The sequence below is a fragment of the Gastrolobium bilobum genome, unplaced genomic scaffold (genome assembly GCF_033153095.1).
Source record: "Gastrolobium bilobum isolate Gb01-03AN ecotype WA unplaced genomic scaffold, APGP_CSIRO_Gbil_v1 utg36121, whole genome shotgun sequence".
Taxonomy (NCBI): Eukaryota; Viridiplantae; Streptophyta; class Magnoliopsida; order Fabales; family Fabaceae; genus Gastrolobium; species Gastrolobium bilobum.
In genome coordinates this window covers 57,470-76,180 of record NW_026895271.1, presented here as the reverse complement: position 1 = coordinate 76,180, position 18,711 = coordinate 57,470, and the positions used below count along the sequence as shown (strand labels likewise).

Sequence of the window (18,711 nt, the reverse complement as noted above, 5' to 3'; positions counted from 1 at the left end):
GGGATGGGTTATAGAACAGAACAGAACATAACAGAGGTAGCAGAGAACAAAGGATGTTTAGTTTTATAGATGTAATGTAATGTAACGTAACAGTAAGTGCATGAGCATGGCGCGGCAAAATATTAATGCAGATATATGCGCCAGCACATCAGGGGTTCGTTTGTTTTCCTTTTTGAGTTCAAATTATTCAAGTGCATCTTTTTGGTTGGTTCATCTGGGTTATTATATATTCAGGGGAGATTCTTAGATGTTACTATCTGTTATATAAAGTTATCATTTTTATCTTTAACCATAATTATTATATGTTAATAAAAAATTAGTTTTAAAAAATTTTAAAAGAATGAAAAAGTATATTATTTTACGATTATAATATGTTATAAGGATCTAATCAAACTCGTGAACTCGATTTTGATATAAGTAGACCAAAAATTATAACTATTAGTCAAGATACAACTCTTTTTACTTATTCTTATCGGTCCTTTTGACCTGCAGTGGATATTATCAAGACATGAGATTTGCCTCACCAACATCAATTTTAAAGGTTAAGTCAATTGTCATTAATGATGTACACTGCTCATAGGTAATATCGATCAACACAACTGTTGTAGTATTAGTAAGGTTTCAAGTGATAATAAAAGAGTATATTTAAAATTTCTAGTGTGAATTAGAAGGCAAATATGGAAAGTGATGTTTTGTTTGTGTAACGATGTGGTGAAGGTGTTAAAGCAAGGAGCCAAGTAGTAGGTAACAACAATGAAAGTGGAAGTGATTTGGTGAGAATTCCGCCCTTTGTGTAACGCCTGCAGTTTGAGGAGCCAACGGATACAATTTGGCGAGAACATTAGTCTTAAAATAAATAAATGCTTTAATGATGTGAACATTTAATTAGTGTCTGTTTTTACTTTTTACTTATTTTACCTTCCGAAAAGTTAAAACTAACTAACTAACTAAAATAACGTGTTATGATAAAATTATCGAATTATTTAGTTTACAAATACCGTAATAATAGGGATACGAAATTTTCAATCTTATAAAGTAATCAATGCAATCGATTGATTCTTCAGACCGTTTTGATTTCAACAAGAATGATATCAACACAGACCTTAACCGTTTGTACTGTCCAAGGGAATACTATTAAATTGAAACTTCAAATGAGGTACTGATATTTAATACTACATATCTAGATATCAATGTTACTAAACTCAAATTGATGAATGACTCGGTCGAAGTATCGAATTAATGATGATTTTGAACAGTTTAAATTGAATTTATATAAAGATATATAAATATAAGTAAAATGACAAAAAAAAGTAATTTGGCTTATTAATTAATATGTCACTCTCTTTTTTTTAGGTGCCAAATTTAAATCTCAAAAATGCAATTTTAGTGGAATATTTTGTTATTTTTTCAAAAACTGATTCAACCAAAAAATCAATAGCTAGATTAGTATTGGTTGAACTCAATTTTTGACCAGTTCACCGATTCTTGATTCAGTTACATACATAACTAATTAATTAACTGAATCAAATTAGTTAGGGATCTGGTTTCGAGGTCAACTGATCCGACCAGCTGGAACAGGCCGGTTTTAATAACACGGCTACAAATAGTAAAGTGGATAAGATGGGTTAAAAATTTCATCCTGTTTCGTCCCGTAATAAAAAAGTAGATTTTTTTCAAAAATTATACTCCCCATAAATATAAAAAATATTAAATGAAGAGCAAAGTGTACAAAAACAGTAAATGATTAATATTTAAAAAAATTAGAACAAAATTAAAAAATCAATCACTCCATTCTCATCGAGGCATATTGAAATGTTTTGATCCGTTCTTATGCAGGCGGGTCCAAATTGATTGACAGGTTAAGAATTTCAACTCATATTGTCTTTTACAGTGAGTTAAACGAGTCAACTCGACGAATTATATCTATTTTGTCACATTTATTTAATAGTCAATGGCTCTATATTGTGATTGTTTTCTAACATTAAATTTATATTTTTCAATAAATTTCAGATAATGAGTGAACAATTTAATATAAAAAAAGATAGTTGCAAGTCTGAATAAACCTCTCATGCTCATGTTAACATAATCTTATTATGTGAGAAAATTTGATCATATCAATATAGGGTTTCTCATTTCTGCTGTCACTGCTGATGAAAAAATTTACAACAAATATATTTACATAAGATACAGAGCCGAATTCTGAAATTAGAAAAAAAAATTCAAAATACAAAATCGGATCCTAGTAGAAATAAGTGTTGCTGCAAATCTTCTGATCGGCAGCAACACGAGAGCTATTAAAGCCATATACTAAATATCATAATTTTAACAATAACGTTTGTCAACGGCGGACTACACTGGTGCACCTGTCTACAACAGACTACAAGTGCAGACACACATATTTTGGAGAGAGAAAAAAAGTAATGATGAAGGGCACTAGCTTTTGATTTGAAAGATTGTGGTTCTCGTTAGGAAAAGGAATTTAATGTCATCCCTTGAAATGGATTTGAACAAAAATAGTGGTGTTTCCTTGATCCAGGAGTGCAAGCCTAGAAGATAAGATCTTTTTTCTCTCTGTCACTTGCCTAAATGATCTTGGCCCACAATATTAACAGGATGGAAGCCAACTCAATTACCCAACCCATACCTAAGGCCCACACTTGCAATATGAGTTATCAATTAACATCGTTAGTGGACTCAGCCACCCACAACGTGCAGAAGAGTGTGTATTGTATAGTAGCATAAAGTGGATGGTAATCAAATGAAATTGCTATTAACCAGAATTTAGCACTCACCAATTGCAATATTGTTTTCTATAGTATAAAATAGTAGAAGAAAAGGAGTTTTAATTTGTAACATTAGGGCTTTCTATAGTATAAAATAGCATAAAGTGGATGGTAATCAAATAAAATTGCTATTAATCAGAGTTTTATGTTGAACATGATATATTTGATGAGATTGATGACGAAGATATAATGCAATATTTTCAAGGAACAAAGAATCGAAGAATGTTTTTGTAATCGTTCTATTGTAACATTTTAATTGACGATTACTATTTTTTTATGTTAAGTTGAAGTTTTCTTTTCTTATTTATATTCTTTTGTTTTTAATACATTTAAAATTTTCTTTAAAAAAAATTTCGGGAGCAAAACCCCCACCCCCAAATGTACAGACATAAATATAATTTTCTGAGTCCGCTACTAACGTTTATAAATAGAAAATAAGAGTGATTATTTTAATTAATGACCTTAATTTTTGGATGAGATTTCTAATGTAATATGGTTATGCTAAAATGAGACATTTGGTGATTTATTTCTAATACAATCATATTATTTTTGTTTAAGCATATGTCAAATTTTTAAACAAATGGGCAATGTTAAATGTGGATTTTCAATCCTTGTACCTCTCAATTTTGTAAACTCATAAATATATACAGAATGATTGGTTATTACCTTTCATTTGCAATCTTAAAAATATATGAATAACTATTGGTTAGTACTTTTCATTTGTAATCTTTTGGAGTTTCAACAATAACGCAGTTAAAATTCATTAAATTTTGCCCTGCTTTGATTACCAAAAAATAAAATAAAATTGCCCTACTTTCTTGAAGGGTGAGAATAATCTACATATTTTTGCCGCATGGCCTTGTACTTTTCTTTTCCAATCTTCAACCAAGGTTTGGGGTTCTGTTAGGGGGCGTTTGGTTGAAGTTTTTTATTTGGTTCTCCATCTATCTTGAAGTGGCATTCTATGATTGCTTTGTTTGGTAGAAAGATTAAAAAAATTTAGCTATGCTTCTCTTTTCCCCATCCTTCACAAGCATGTGCAAAATCAAAAGCAAATCATGGTAGAACTTTACCATTTAGGATGTGGTATTCCTAGAAAACTAGCTAAAATGCAAAAAGGTGAATGAAGAGTGTTACCATATTGCCCTCTTCTAAGTACACATGTCTACATCTCTAAAATATCAAGGGTTATTTTTGGTATTTCAACACATTTACCCATCATTATTTCACCTTCAACCAAACAAAAACTCACAAAATTTAACTCAATTTTCCCGGTAAAATTTTGACCAACCAAACAACTTTTTTTTAACTTTCCTACCAAACATACTTTCCAACTATTTTCCTAGTAATTACATTTTCTTAGTATTCAAAAAATTTATCCTCAACCGAACGCCCTCTTAAAGTGCAATGCAAGCCCTTGTCAATTGAAAGATCCACATTTGTGTAGCTGAAACCTAACGAGAGTGATATAGTCGTGTTAAAATTTTTACACGATTTGCATGTCAAAATTGTGTGGGAGTAAATCTTCTCATGTCTTATTAATTAATTAATAAGATCATGCCATGTAAGGCAATAATAACTATATAAAAATGAATCTATAGTGATAAAGGATGAGAGTTAATATATACTGAGATAGTAAATTACAAAAATATAATCGTTGATTTATTCATTGATGGTTAAGATCCTCTTCTATGGCTTGATCATGTTAAATAACACAAGAGAGAATATATTTCCAAATTTGTGCGTGTCTTTCTCTTCTTAAGCATTAAATAAGTCGGATCTAATTGAAATTTATCAATATTTACGAAAAAAAGAAATAAATACAATTTTAACATGATCAAATTATGTGAAATTTTTACGTAAGAACATCCACCCCAAACCTAATACATACCGTGATGGATCCAAAGGCTCGGTCAACCCATAAAAGGTCGATAGGCCAAGTGGCAAGGTACCAAATTTCCACAATGTCTGGTCTTCCGATCAGTAGCGGTAGATGCATGGTACATTCCTATTCCTCCATTCAACCAAATCAAGTACATTCATCCCAAATGTCTATCCACAACACAATATGCTCTTATTAGAGGCTAAGGGTGAATCAAATATATATGTTATCAATGAAATGTTCCCATGCATCTCTCAATAGTTCCATTAATATTGACATTCAAATTAATAGAAAAAATATTAGAAAAATTAAGATCTCATTATTTAGGGTTTTGATGATAATAAATAAGTAAGATTATATCATTTAATAGTATACTTTAAGTTTTGGAAGTGTTTTATAGATTTTTATATGTGATAACTTGTGAAAAAGAAAATACAAGAACTAATGAATGTTAGGTGGACCAAGGGGAGCCCATGATAGGGGACCAACCACAAGGCTAAGCTAAACCAACCTCATCAAATGAGACTGACACCATGTTTGAACTCAAAACCTTAAAACATTGGGTTCATAGGTCCTTCTATTTATATGGACTTCACTTAGCCCTTTATTAACTAATGTAAGATTTCATCACACTTAAATATCACAACAATCTCCCCTAAGTGTAAAATCTCACCTTAATATGATCCCCCTAGTACTTTAGGCCCAAGAACACTAGTTCTTATTTGAAAATATTAAAAAAATTTAGATGTCATAGTTTTAAATAAAATATATTAAAATACATAAATAACTTACAAATTTTTTTAAAATAAAAAATTATATCAAATCCAAATAAATTTTTAAAAATTAAGTTTTAAATTGATTGTCAATATTGTTGATGGGTGACTAGTGACAGTGACCGATGATGGTGGCTAGTGTGGTGGGTGACAGATGGAGGTGGCCGGTTAAAGTGGTGGTGGTGGTTATGGGGGCCGGTGATGATAGCTGGTGACAATTGTGGTGGTTGACTAATGGTGACGGCAATGATGGTTAAGGGTGGCCATGAAGGTTGGTTCATGGTGATTGTAGGTGGCGATGACTAGTTGGTGGTGGCCAATGGCAATAGCGGCAATGGTGGTGGTTGGTGCGGTGTAAGCACATGGGGGTGGCTACTGAAAGTGGTGGTGGTCGCGGCATCAGTGGTAACTAGAGCTGGCAAAATGGGCCCAGCCCGCCGGGTCGTCCCGCTGCCCGCCAGCTCGCCCGGGCTGATTTTTTTTTTTTTTTTAATTTTTAGTGTAAAATGTCACGGGCTTGGCGGGCAGCCCGCCCCGTCCGCCCAAACGAGGCGGGACGGGCTGAGATATCTAGCCCACCTTCAAAGGCGGGGTGGGGCGGGCCAGCCAGCTTTTTGGCGGGCTTATGGCAGGCTAGGGCGGGGCGGGCAGCCCGCTTTGCCACCTCTAGTGGTTACCGATGGCAATTGTGGGGGCTAACTGATAATGGTGGTGGCATTGTCAGTGGCGGTGGCTCGAGGTGGTGGTGGCGGTATTGACGGTAACAAGTAGCTAGTGGTGGTTGGAGGAGGTGGTAGCCGACGACAATGGTGGTGGCTAATAGCTCATGGTGGTGGACATAATAGGTGGTCGAGGTAGCAGTCGTCGCCGGCAATGGTGGTGGGTGGTCAGTGGCAAGGACTAACCCATTTGGTATGACAAATAAGATATAGGCTGCACTGGCTGCTAGACATAAGTTTCCAAGTAATCATAAACCAAAAATTGCAAATGCATTTACTGAAACAGTTTATCAAGAAGTTTATATGAACAGCCTTATGATCCACTGCTCCCTTTTAAACCATGCAAGGAACACTGGAATAACTTGAACAAGGGGAACAGAATAACAACCACTAAGACCATCTACATCATATCCTAACTCAAAACTTCATAGGCCACCAAAATTCATTCTTCTTTAGACTCGAGATAGCTTTGTTCTCCACAGTCATACTATCATCCATGTCAAGTGCCTATACCCAGCCCACTTAGCAGCAACACGTAAGCCAATAGCTAAAGCTGCAACAAGGAGTGGAATTGGAAGCCTCCTCTCCTTAGTTTCAACTTCTTCAACTTCTTTCCCTTCTGCAACCATTTTGGAATACTGGTAAATAGCTAAGGCCATGTATGAAACAATCACCAAAACTCTAATCCAAGGCTCCCCAACAGCAGCAAGCACAGCTGCAACAGGCATAGCAGATGAAACATCATCTCTCTTTTTGAGGAATTTTGAAAAACCATACAGCCCAAGCAGAAGGGTCCAGAAAAGAGGCTCAGAAATATAGCCTCTAACAGCAGCATAGCCGATAATACCAGATACAGTCAGAACATAAGGTTGGTTGTTGATACAGTTTGGTACAGTAGCTTCAGCAACAGCTAAAACAACTGATGCCAGCACAATGATGATGGTCAAGTCTGGTACAGGAGCATAGGCAATTATCCCAGAGTAAAAAGCCCGAATGGTGTAAAACAAATCCTCAATGCATCTAATTGAAAAAGTGATTGGATCTCCTATGAAACGGTATACTAATGCCAAAGCATATTTCATGAGGTATCCTATAAAATGAACGATTCCAAATGCAGCATTCCTCCAGTTTGACAGTTCAAATAGAACAGCTCTCCAAGCATAGATGAGAAAAGCCAGTACTGTACATTGACATAGTATCAAATTGTAACATGAGTCATGTCATTAAGGAAATAAAACAGTGGGACAAAAGGGTTGTAAATGAGAACTGAGAGCATAAACTTTTAACCTCCAGATACAAGGTTAAGTTCATATTTGTAAACAGCATCAATAATAGACAAAGGAAAAACCTAAACACAAAGCCAATCAACCATTCACACAAACCAAAATTACTCTTTTTCTTTTCCTTTTTTAAATATCATTCTCAACAATGATAAATTTCTCCAGATATAACTAAATGGAGATGAAACAAACCCCAGAAAAAATCGATGTGCGAAATCTCCTTACAATGTGGATTCATTTATAAATAATTGAATGTGCGTCTAAAATGTTCTGAATCATTATTCCAACAAAACTTGAAGAGCTACAGCACCGATACTAAATCTGGAACTGAATTTCAACATAAGTGAACAGTTTCATCTAGCTAAATTGTATCATGTCAGAGTCACAACGCTTAATGCTTGAATAATTTTCAATGAAAATAACATGACAAGTGCCAATTGCTTACCCATGTCAAAAAAACATATTAACATTATGAACACTCATGCTTTATTTATTTTTTATTTTTTTCAAACAGTTTTCCCCATCTTCCATTTGGTCATCGACCCTTCAATTAAAAAAAATAAAAAGTCAAGTTTTAAGTTTTTTCTTCATCTAATCTCTTCCCAAATTTTCTGGATAACGAAACGTCCTAACAGAGAGAGATTGAACTAACCCACAAACCATGGCCACCTAACAGGAGGATCGGGAGCTTCTTTAGCGAGGTACCTAAACCGCTCCGGCATAGTGCTCCCTCCTCGAGCCTCCTTCTCAGCTTCGTCCACCCCAACGACAGCATCAGCTCCACCCTCTCCGTCGTTTACAACGAAACGCTTCCCCAGTGAGACTCTGGGTGCCTTTGGGGAAAACCCAAAAAGGTTTTGTCTGAATTCTGGCCTAAAGGCTTCGACTTTCGTCAATGGGAATGGTTGGCAGTGGCATCTGTGGGAAAAGGAAAATGAGGGTATTGTGGGTTTAAACGATAACGATAACTTGGGAGATAAAAGGGATGGGATTGTAGTGTACATGGCTATGGCTATAGCTTCGTCTTCGATTACAGGGATGGGTTTGCCATTGATTTTGAGTGAAGTGGAACAAATTCGTGAAATTGCACTACTCAATTTGCCCTCTTCTCTTTGGAATAATATTTCTTTTCTTTTTTTCGTCATTTTCTTTTGATATATATAAAAAAAAAATTATGCATAGCACCAATTAAATTTATCATTTCGTATTATTTTGTTTAGGAATGCTACTCTCATTTTACATTAGATAATTATCTTATATTATCTTACTTCGAAAATCTCATCCACTCTTTTTCTTTTTTATCTTTTAATGATGGGCTCCACGTGACCTTTCTATGTAACATGAGAGAACTACTCTCATGTAAAATGAGAATAGCATTCTCTTATTTTATTATAATCAATGGATAAAATTAAATTAAAGATTATCATTTGATATATTTTTTTTTCTCTTTTCCATGATCTCCTGTATTTATTTATTATTAAACTCTGCTTGTTTTTTATATAGATTCATGAGGCTCAAGATAATATTCCTATTGCTAATTGCTAGTTTTGTTATAAAAATATTTGAGCGAAGTGTAGTTCACATTATGTTATGTTTTATTCTAGAGAGATTATTCTCTCATTTTATATAAGAAAGTTATCTCATACTTTTTTACATCGAAAATTGTGTTGTCACTTTTTTTAATAAGTGGTAGATCCCATCATATTACGTGTCTATAATAAGAGATACATATCTTCAATACTATAAAAAATAGAACCCCTTTCCTGAAATAATATTTTTTATTGGTTTATTTAGTTGAATTTTAAAATCAACACACCTAACTAACACTATCGATGATATTTTGATTGTGGGAAAAAAAATAAAGACAATTTGTGTTTAGCGTTTAAAGAAAGGGATTTATAACAATAATATTGTAGGAAAGTGATTTTATCATATCATAGAAACACCCGATGTGGGGCCCACCTATTTTTCTAAAAAAAAAATCACAAATTTCGATGGATTTGTTGGAAGCAAATCCAATTTCCTACGACATGACCAAAGCATAACCCTTAAAGAAAAATAATATTTATACTTCTCGTGGAGAATATATAACTTTCCCCTTGCATGTTCCACCTTTTCATCGGTCTTGGATATACCGTTTGCTAAATAAAAAAAATTTCAATGACTCTAAGTGCATTTTAGAGTTAACAATCAATCAAAAAACAAGTTGCACTCTATATTCATCCCAATATTTCTCAAACTTCATCAACGTGTTTTTAGCAATGATCTTTAAAACTTCATCTTCATCGTGTTCAAACGATGAATTAGAATTCATCGAATTTTCCAAAACTTCGCTCAAAATATAAGTTAAAAGTAAGTTAGATGTGACAAAAATCAAGTTAGTAATATCATAAAATGGCTTCAAGAAAGAGAGATGATGTGGGCGGCGATGGTAATGATGATTTCAAATATAACAAATTAAAATCAAATCCAAGTCTGAATGAAGTAGCAAATATGATTGTGCTTTGTTTGGCAAGAAAATGAAACCAACACCTTTGGCACGCTTTGAGATCTAAGATTTAGAACATGTTTTGAATCATTTAATGGATATGTTATTCTACCTACCATTTTTTCTGCCTACCACTTTAAAACACCATTAGATCAGAATCTTAACTAACATTTATTTTTCTCTCTCTTTTTGAGATTCTGATCTAACGGTGTTGGAGGGTGGTAGGCAAAGGTAGGCAGAAAAAATGGTAGGTAGAATAACCTATCCCTCATTTAATTGTAATTATTTATTTATTTTTAGAAGTTAATTACCGCTATATTTATTTTGGAAATTTTTCTAATTTTTAGGATTGTAGATTTTGAATTTTGGATCAATTTGTAATTAGGGTTGGAAAATGGCCCAACCCGGCTCGACCCGGCCCAACCCTTATTCAACCCGAAAAAATGAGTCGGGTTAGGATTGACCCAAAAAAAACGAGATAGAAAATCCAACCCAACTCGACCAGAGCCGGGTTAGGGTTGGCTCGAAAAACAACTCACAGGTTGGCTCGAAATAGGTTGGCTCGAAAAAATAGCTCGCAGGTTGGCTCGAAAAATAACTCGAGGGTAGGCTCGAAAAAATGGGTTACTATGAAGCTAGTCTTATCTGTTCTTCAACAAAAATCTGTGTAAGAGTCACCAATGATAATGGTAAAGAAAGTAGCTAATGAAAAATGAAAAATATTCTCATTGAAAGCAGTCTCAAGGCATAACCATTTCACTGAACTTGCTATTTTATCCACAAAACAAACAAAAAAAAAAGGTAGAGAAATCATTGTAAATCACCAAAGGATGCTTCCTTTCTCCTTACCAACTTCGATTAATACCGAAAAGCATAGATCAATACTAAGTCCAATGTAAAGAACCGTGCACTATTTATTCTAAACAATAAAACACTACACTTAGAGTTGAAGGGGTGCAAGATAATTTCACGAAAATTTAACATTCATAAATAAGCTTCCTTATAGAAAACACAATCGCAATCGGGAACAGATGAAACAACACTAATTGACAAAACAAAAACAAAAAAAGAGTAGTAATATTATCATATTTGAACTATTTTTATCAGTGAAAGAAGAAGAAAGAAGAACCGTGATAATGGTGTGTGCTGATGTGAGAAGATTAGGGTTAAAAAAAAGTGAGAAGAAAGAAAGAAACTGACGGAGCTGGGTTGGGTGTGGCCCGTGTGGGCCTTTGTCTCTTTTATCTTTATTTTTTTAATTTAAAAAAAAAACTCAACCCGCGAGCTGGCTCATTTAACCAGCGGGTTAGCTCATTTTTTCGCGAGCTGGCTCGGGTTGGGTTGACTCGGGTTGGCAGCTCATTTTTACCAACCTAACCCGACTCTTTTTTGGCGGGTTGCGGGGTTGGCTCATTTTTGCCAATCCTATTTGTAATTAGTCTATAAAAGGTTCCTTAACCCTTATTATAGGAGTTAAATTTTGTTATTTTATATTAAAAATTAAGAACTGGAGAGTTACTCTTTTGTGAAAATCCTACCTTTTTGTTTAGCCACTTTTTTACATGCTTTCGACATTAGTGGCGGTGGTAGTGGTGATTGGTGCCTAATGCTTGATGGTTAGGGGTGGCAGTGGCTCGAGGTGCTGGTGAGGGTGGCCATTGGTGACAATAATGGTAGTGGTGGCAGGTGAGGATAAGTAGTGATGGTGCCGACAGTGACCTCTGGCAATTTTGGTGGTTGATTGATGGTGATGATGGTTCATGCCTGGTGGCTAGGATGGTGGTGGCCAGAGGTAGTGGTCGTTATTGATGGTGGCAGTTGACAATGACGACAACAACAATAGTGATGGTTGGTGCGATGATGGCATGTGGGAGTAGTCGGTGACAATGGTGGTGACAAGTAGTTTATGGTGATGGCCGGTGACGATGGTGGTGGCTGGCTAATGAACAGTTTATGAAGATAATGAGTTGTAGAGGTAGATGATGGTCCTCGTCGACAATGGCAGTGGGTTATATTCGGGATGAGAGGAATGTAAAATTTGTTATCATATTCTGTCCATGCTTAACCTGAGTACCCTTTAGAATAAGTTTCTTCTGTTGAGGATAAGATAACATGAGTCAACATGATAAGTTTATCCTTTAGTTAATAATACCATGATATAGTTTATCCTATTCATCCATACTCTGCTGACCACCAAACTGACCATATGTGTGTGTGTGCGTGAGGTAGGATCCTTCGACACCAATGTCAAATTTGAAAATTGACACCTTATCTGAGAGTCATTAGATCAAAAAAGATCAACACATCTGATTTGTAAGCATGTGACACCATTGATCTTTTTTTATCGAACGACTCAGATAAGGTGTCAAATTTCAAATTTGACACTGGTGTCAAAGGATCCTACCTCTTTCTCTCTCTATATATATATATAAGGGATTTGACTTCGGTGAAAGACTTAATAGTTTTACTCCCCTTCTTAGTCGTTGATTTTCGTTCATCTCACGGTTATTATTTATTTAAAATTAATAATTAATTATTGGCATAATTCAATAAACTATACCGTTAAATGGACAGAAATCAACGGCTGATATAAAGAGTAAAAGTGTAAGAATTCTAAATCTTATTCTAGAGTCAAAAGATCACTTCCCATATATTGCAGGATATTCTTATACCACTGTAAAAATAAGAAGTTTTATTCCAAATCTTGATCATTGATGTGCTTAAATCTAATAGCTCAAATATCTAATAAATCAGAACTGTTACATATAAATAGAATCATTGATCAAATTTGAGAGTGTAACTTATACTAGTGTAAAGTAATTCTGACCCTATATATATAGAAAAAATATTTCTCAAGCAGCTTGAGATATATTTATCTCCGTCCACTCAAAGACTATGTCATTTTTTTTATTTATTTCCTTATATTAATTGATTCACCTTTAAAAAGTTATGATTTCTTTTTTCCCTCTCTTCCTTTATCACCATTTATCAATCTTTGTACGGTTATGATTTAGTAGCCGGAAATAAAGTTATCTCAAGTAACTTGAGAAACGATAAGTCCAGATAGATATATATATATATATATATATATATATAGTGTCCAGGCATAAGATATAAGGTTTTTTTTTCCTTTTTAACTAAAAATTACGTCGTTTTGGGTGGGTGAAAGCAATATATGTGGAGAAAAATAAGGAAACAAATTAATCAATCTTAATTAATTCTAATTAAGGGTGAAACAGATCTTAACGGATTCTAATTAACAGGAATCATAACTATACAAAGGTGGATCAATGATATAAATAAGAGAATTGATCCATTTCCGATCTTAATTATCGATTCCCATAAATAAGGGGATTGATGGTAAAACTGATAAAGACAACTTTCATGGTCAGTTCAGGTATCTTTCTTCTTTCAACTGCTATTGACTTTCCTTGCCCTTGGATGGTAGGCCAGGGAAGAAATGCCATCGGTCAGTCCGAGTGGGAGTCTTTTCCGATGTCAAAAATTCTCTGGAAAATATGAAAATAAATATAATATTTTGATTTTCAACAATTAATTTTGAACGTGAACGACGTAAATTTTCCCCCCACCCAAAACGACCTAGTTTTAGGTGACATGACAAACAATAAACCCTACATATATATAGGTAAAAAATTTCTCTAATCACTTGATGTCCAGTAACGATAGGTGTATGGTTATGATTCCCCACATTTAATATTGTCACCTATATATATAGTAAATAATTGACAGTTGGACGTCAAGCGGCTGGAGAAATGTAGACCCCATTTATATATATGGATAGGATCTTTTGACACTATTGTCAAATTTTTTTGTTTGACACTAAATCTTAACCGTTGATTTTCGCCAATCAAAGGATATAATTTGTTGGGTTAAACTTATTAATTAATTAGTAATTCTCAATAAATTATAATCGTTGATTGACGAAAATTAACGGTTAGGATTTGATGTCAAATGATCCTGCCCATACACTGATGTCAAACTAATTAGTAAACCATATATATATATGGTAAAATTATTTCTGCAGTCGCTTTACGTACAGTAACGACAGGTGTATGGTTATGATTCCCCACATTTATTCCTTTCATCCTTTATATGGTTATGATTCCCCACATTTAATGCTTTCAAATATATATATGGCAAGTATTTGATTGTTGCACGTATAGCAGCTGCAGAAATATAAACCCCTACATATATATATGGCTTATCGTTTCTCAACCTGCTTGAGATAACTTTATCTCCAGCCACTAAATCATAACCGTACAAAGATTGATCAATGGTGATAAAGGAAGAGAGAGAAAATGGGAATCATAACCATTCAAAGGTGAATCAATTAATATAAGAAAATAAATAAACAAAACGACTTAGTTTTACGGTAACCAGAGATAAATATATCTCAAGCAGCTCGAGAAATATTTTTCTCATATATATATATATATGGTAAAATCATTTCTGTAGCCGCTTTACGTACAATAACGACATGTGTATGGTTATGATTTCCCACATTTAGTGCTTTCATCCTTTGATGGTTATGATTTTCCGCATTTAATGCTTTCAAGTATATATATGGCAAGTATTTGATTGATGCACGTACAACAACTGCAGAAATGTAAATCCCATATATATATATATAATTGAAGTCTTTCCTAAGGGTTTCCTTATCTATAATGAATTTAGATAACATCATAAGAATTATGCATAGAGGAATAGGTTGTAGATTGAATAGATTTTGGGGATTGGATAATATTTTGTTCATTTTCTTCTTCTTCTTTTTGGGTATATGAAGGTTTAGGAATAGAAGAAGAGGTGTCCAATCCTTGAAGATGGAGATTGAACCTACTAGGTTCAGAGATTGTAGAGAAAGATCTCCTTGAAAGAGCTAATTGAAAATCTTCAGAACGAAAATCTTGAGTTTGAACAGACCTAGAAGAACTCGTAGAGCTGAAAGAGTTTCTTCTGTCAAAGGTGATTTCAACAGCACCACTTGGGAACTGCTTGATTTCTCTGGAGTTTGGAGTGGCTCTAGGTTGAGCAGGTGTTGCCTTCTCAAGTCTCCATTTTTCTAGAAGGACTATGTCAGTCCACCGGATGGTCTTGGGCACAGTGACATTTTCTCTAGACATGTCAGTGAGGAGCAGAGTAGTTTCTCCAGTTTTCTTGGGTTTAAGAACCCTAGAGATGAAAGAATTCAATACCTTATACTGAATCCTAAAAAGTAGAGCTGCTGGAATAGATCCAGATTTCATGTCCAGACCACTTGTCTCAACGTTCAATGTTAAGACATCCAAGATATTTCTATCTTGAAGACTAACCATACGATCAGGATAGCAATTGAAAAAGATTGGTCCATTACTTAGGCTTGTTTCAACAGTTCCAAGTATAGAATCTATGAATTTGTTATGCCTTGTGTCACGAAGGCATAAAAGAATAGAGGCATTAAGACCTTCAATTCCAAGAGGTTTGATAGCTACTTGAACACATCCTATGTGAAGATAATTATAAGTTTGTTTATGAGCTTGTATTGAAGAGTTAGACAATATTTTAAATTCCTCAAATTCATTGTTTAAAGGGATATTTCTTTCAACTGTTCTGATGATATAGTCAGATTTCCGAAAGAAGTTTTCTTCGGGTTTGTACAGTTCATTTGTTGGAATTCTGGAAATTTCCCAGTTATCCAGATCTTGATTGATATCTTCAAAGGAGATTTCTTCCTTAAAGATATTTTTTGAAGGATTCTTGGCTTGATCCTTCTGAATAGAAGGAGAAGATGGCTGAGATGATTTGAAAGAGAACTTAGAGGAGAAAGATTTAAACATGATATTAAAACAGATGTATTTCCTGAGATATCATCACCATCATTTGGTTTCATAGAAAGATAGAGATAGATTTAAATTAACTTTTATCAACTGAGCATTAGATTAAGATTTCAACGTAAATAAACAATAGATTGTCAGAGATCTTCTTGATCCCTTGTTCAACATCGGCAAATTTGACTTACTGCCTTTCATATGGGACTTACTGCAACAGCTGAACAAGTTCTTGAGACTTTCATTTCTCATCCTACAATCATACATGCTTCTAACACATGCTAAAATGTTAACATAAAGCTCAGATAAATAACAGATAATCTAGATCTATCCATATATTCTTACTTCCCCATCAGGCTCTGATACTAGTGGGTTCCAAAAGTGAAAGGGGGAAAATGAAAGTGAACAAGAGCAGAAATGGAAAGCAGAAAAGTAGACTGACTACTACATGAATAATAACAGTAATTTAAAATGCAAAAATTAAAGGCATAGATAAATTTAAGGTGAACACTGAGGTAATTCCACTAGCGTGAATGGATGAGGAGAGAAGAATTGATTTTACATATGCAAATATAGAAACAGATTTTATTCAAAACATAAAAATTTCAGATACAGATTACAAGATTAAAAAAGAAAACAGAGAAGAAGAGAAAACTCAGAAGTACTTCGCAGTCTCTCTCTCTCTCTAGACTATATCTCTAAAACTTCGTAAATGAAAGGATGCCTTCAACATACTGAAGAAATCCTTTAAATAGATTGAAAAATCACTATTGCTACAGTACAAGTTATATGACCGGTACTATTTTAACAGTGCAGGTTTAGTGAACAGTAACTGACGCGTGATGCTACAGTAAACTGTTATAGGATTTTTTGCTACAGTGTCTGCCGACACTTCTGATTGCGTCACTGCTTGCGTCACTTCTGCTGACATCATGCTCATGTCACTCTGACATCAGCTCTGCTACAGTGATCATCTTCAACATTTTGGTAGAAGTCATCTGCTGAAGAGGAGATGGATGGAGAGGGAGAACCAGTTCTCTGTTTAGAACTTCCAATTTCTTCCTCTTGAAGGAGTTGGAGAATGCTCTGCAAATTTTTTGCAAAGCTTTCTTTGTTTGTTGAAGCAGCTAGGGCTGCCGTAATTGTAGCCTTCTGATTCAAGAAAGTACAATTTTCTGGATCAGTTGGTCTGATATGTTTTGGATGTTGTTTGAACCAAAGCTTGACATTTTCTGGGCAAGCTCTAGATGCATCAAATTTCGTCCACCACTTAACAAAATCTTGTCATTTAAGTATTGGGAGTTTGGTGCCAGATTTATCTCCATAGTGATACTGCCATGAAAATATCCATGTCAGAGAAAATTTAGATAAAAAGTGCAGGTCTATTGGAAATGGATCTGCTATTTTGTCAAATTTTTCTGAAAAGATTGTTAACCCTTCGAATACCATAGGTGGAAGAATATCCAGGATTGGTCTGAAATAATCCCACCATTTGATAAACCATTGAGAGAATTTATATTGCACATTTTGTTTAAAATAAATTAACCAAGAGTGTTTATTTTCTTTATTTTGCATAAAGAATACGTTGGTCCAGGCTAATTCATAATCCCAGTAATTATAACCAATTGGATCATAAGGTTGGGAAAATTTGGTAATTCTGTTTGGGTTTCCATATTATGATGGGGTAATTACTTTCAGAATCTGGATGGTTGAATGAGTTATAAACTCAGGGTCTTTTGGACTTCTGTAATGTTTGATTGAAATAGAGTTTGAATCAAGTAGAACAAACTCATAGAAATTTTGGGATTTATTTGAAGAAAGGGGTTTGAAATGGAATTGATTGCCTTTGAAGTCTTTAGGAAAAATCTTCGCAGGTACTTTGGTTGGCTTATTATCCTAGTAGGTTGGTTCCATTTGAATAACTTCTAGGAGCTTGTTTTTTGGGATATATGGTGTTTGGGCTTTTGATTTTTGGGTAAAGACTAGTTTGAGTTGAATCTCTAGGGCCTTATTTGGAAGGTTAGAAATCTGTTTGTTTTTTAAGTTATCAATCAAAACAGAAAGGCGTTCTTCCTGTTCATCTTCTGAGGTTATTTCAGCCCATGATTTTTTGGGTAGATGGGTCAAGCCTATATCTTGGAGGGCCTGTAGGGTTTGGATTGACATAGCATAATATGCTTTAGTTTGTTTAGAAGAGGAAGTATCCTCAACTCTTTGTGTGGATGACCCAGTTTGGGGTTGGGTTAATGACCCAGATTGTTGCTGGGCTGGAGACCCAGACTTTTCTGTTTTTTTAGCTAACCCAGCAAGGATTAGCTTTCCTTTCCTCTCTTTGGAAGAGGTTGATTTTACCGATTTCGGCATTTCAGGACACTGTTTATCTTCTCTGCAGAAATTCACGAGTGAGATAATCAGGAAGAGAGTTTGAGGTGCCTTTGAGATATTCAATTTCAAAAATCAAAAACACTTAAGATTGCTTGCCATCTGGAAAAAATTTGTTTAGATGCTAAATTCTTTACATCCTTTTGTAAAATGTCTTTTGCAGATTTGCAATCATCACGAATTAAAAACTTTTGATTTAATAAATCAGATTGAAATTTTGAAATGCATAAAACAATTGCTAAACTTCTTTTTTTACAGTGGAATATTTTTGTTGTGCTGAATTCCAATGCTTTGAAGTGTATGCAATGATATTTTCTTTATTTGAGACTCTCTGTTTGAGAATGCCACCATAACCTATGTCAGAGGCATCAGTTTCAACAATTTTGAAAGCCTGAGAATTAAGAAGATAAAGACAAGGAAGTTCATTTACCTTAGCTTTGACCTGTTTGACTATGTCAGTATGAACATCAGTCCAGGGAGGAGGGTCTTTCTTAAGACGATTATAGAGAGGCTTGATTAGATTATTAAGTTGAGGAAAGAAATTAGCTACATAATTTAAACAACCAAGAAATCTTTGTA

At 34.4% G+C, this 18,711-nt stretch overlaps 1 protein-coding gene across 1 annotated transcript; it reads right to left on the bottom strand.

Moving 5' to 3' along the window:
- Positions 1-6,402: 6,402 nt before the first annotated feature.
- Positions 6,403-8,552, bottom strand: LOC133303135 (uncharacterized). Its single transcript, XM_061503017.1, has 2 exons — positions 8,090-8,552; positions 6,403-7,337 (listed from the first exon to the last, which is right to left on the bottom strand). Exons 1-2 carry the CDS (start codon positions 8,439-8,441, stop codon positions 6,640-6,642), a joined length of 1,050 nt encoding a protein of 349 aa, XP_061359001.1. The 5' UTR covers positions 8,442-8,552; the 3' UTR covers positions 6,403-6,639.
- Between the last annotated feature and the right edge of the window lie 10,159 nt (positions 8,553-18,711).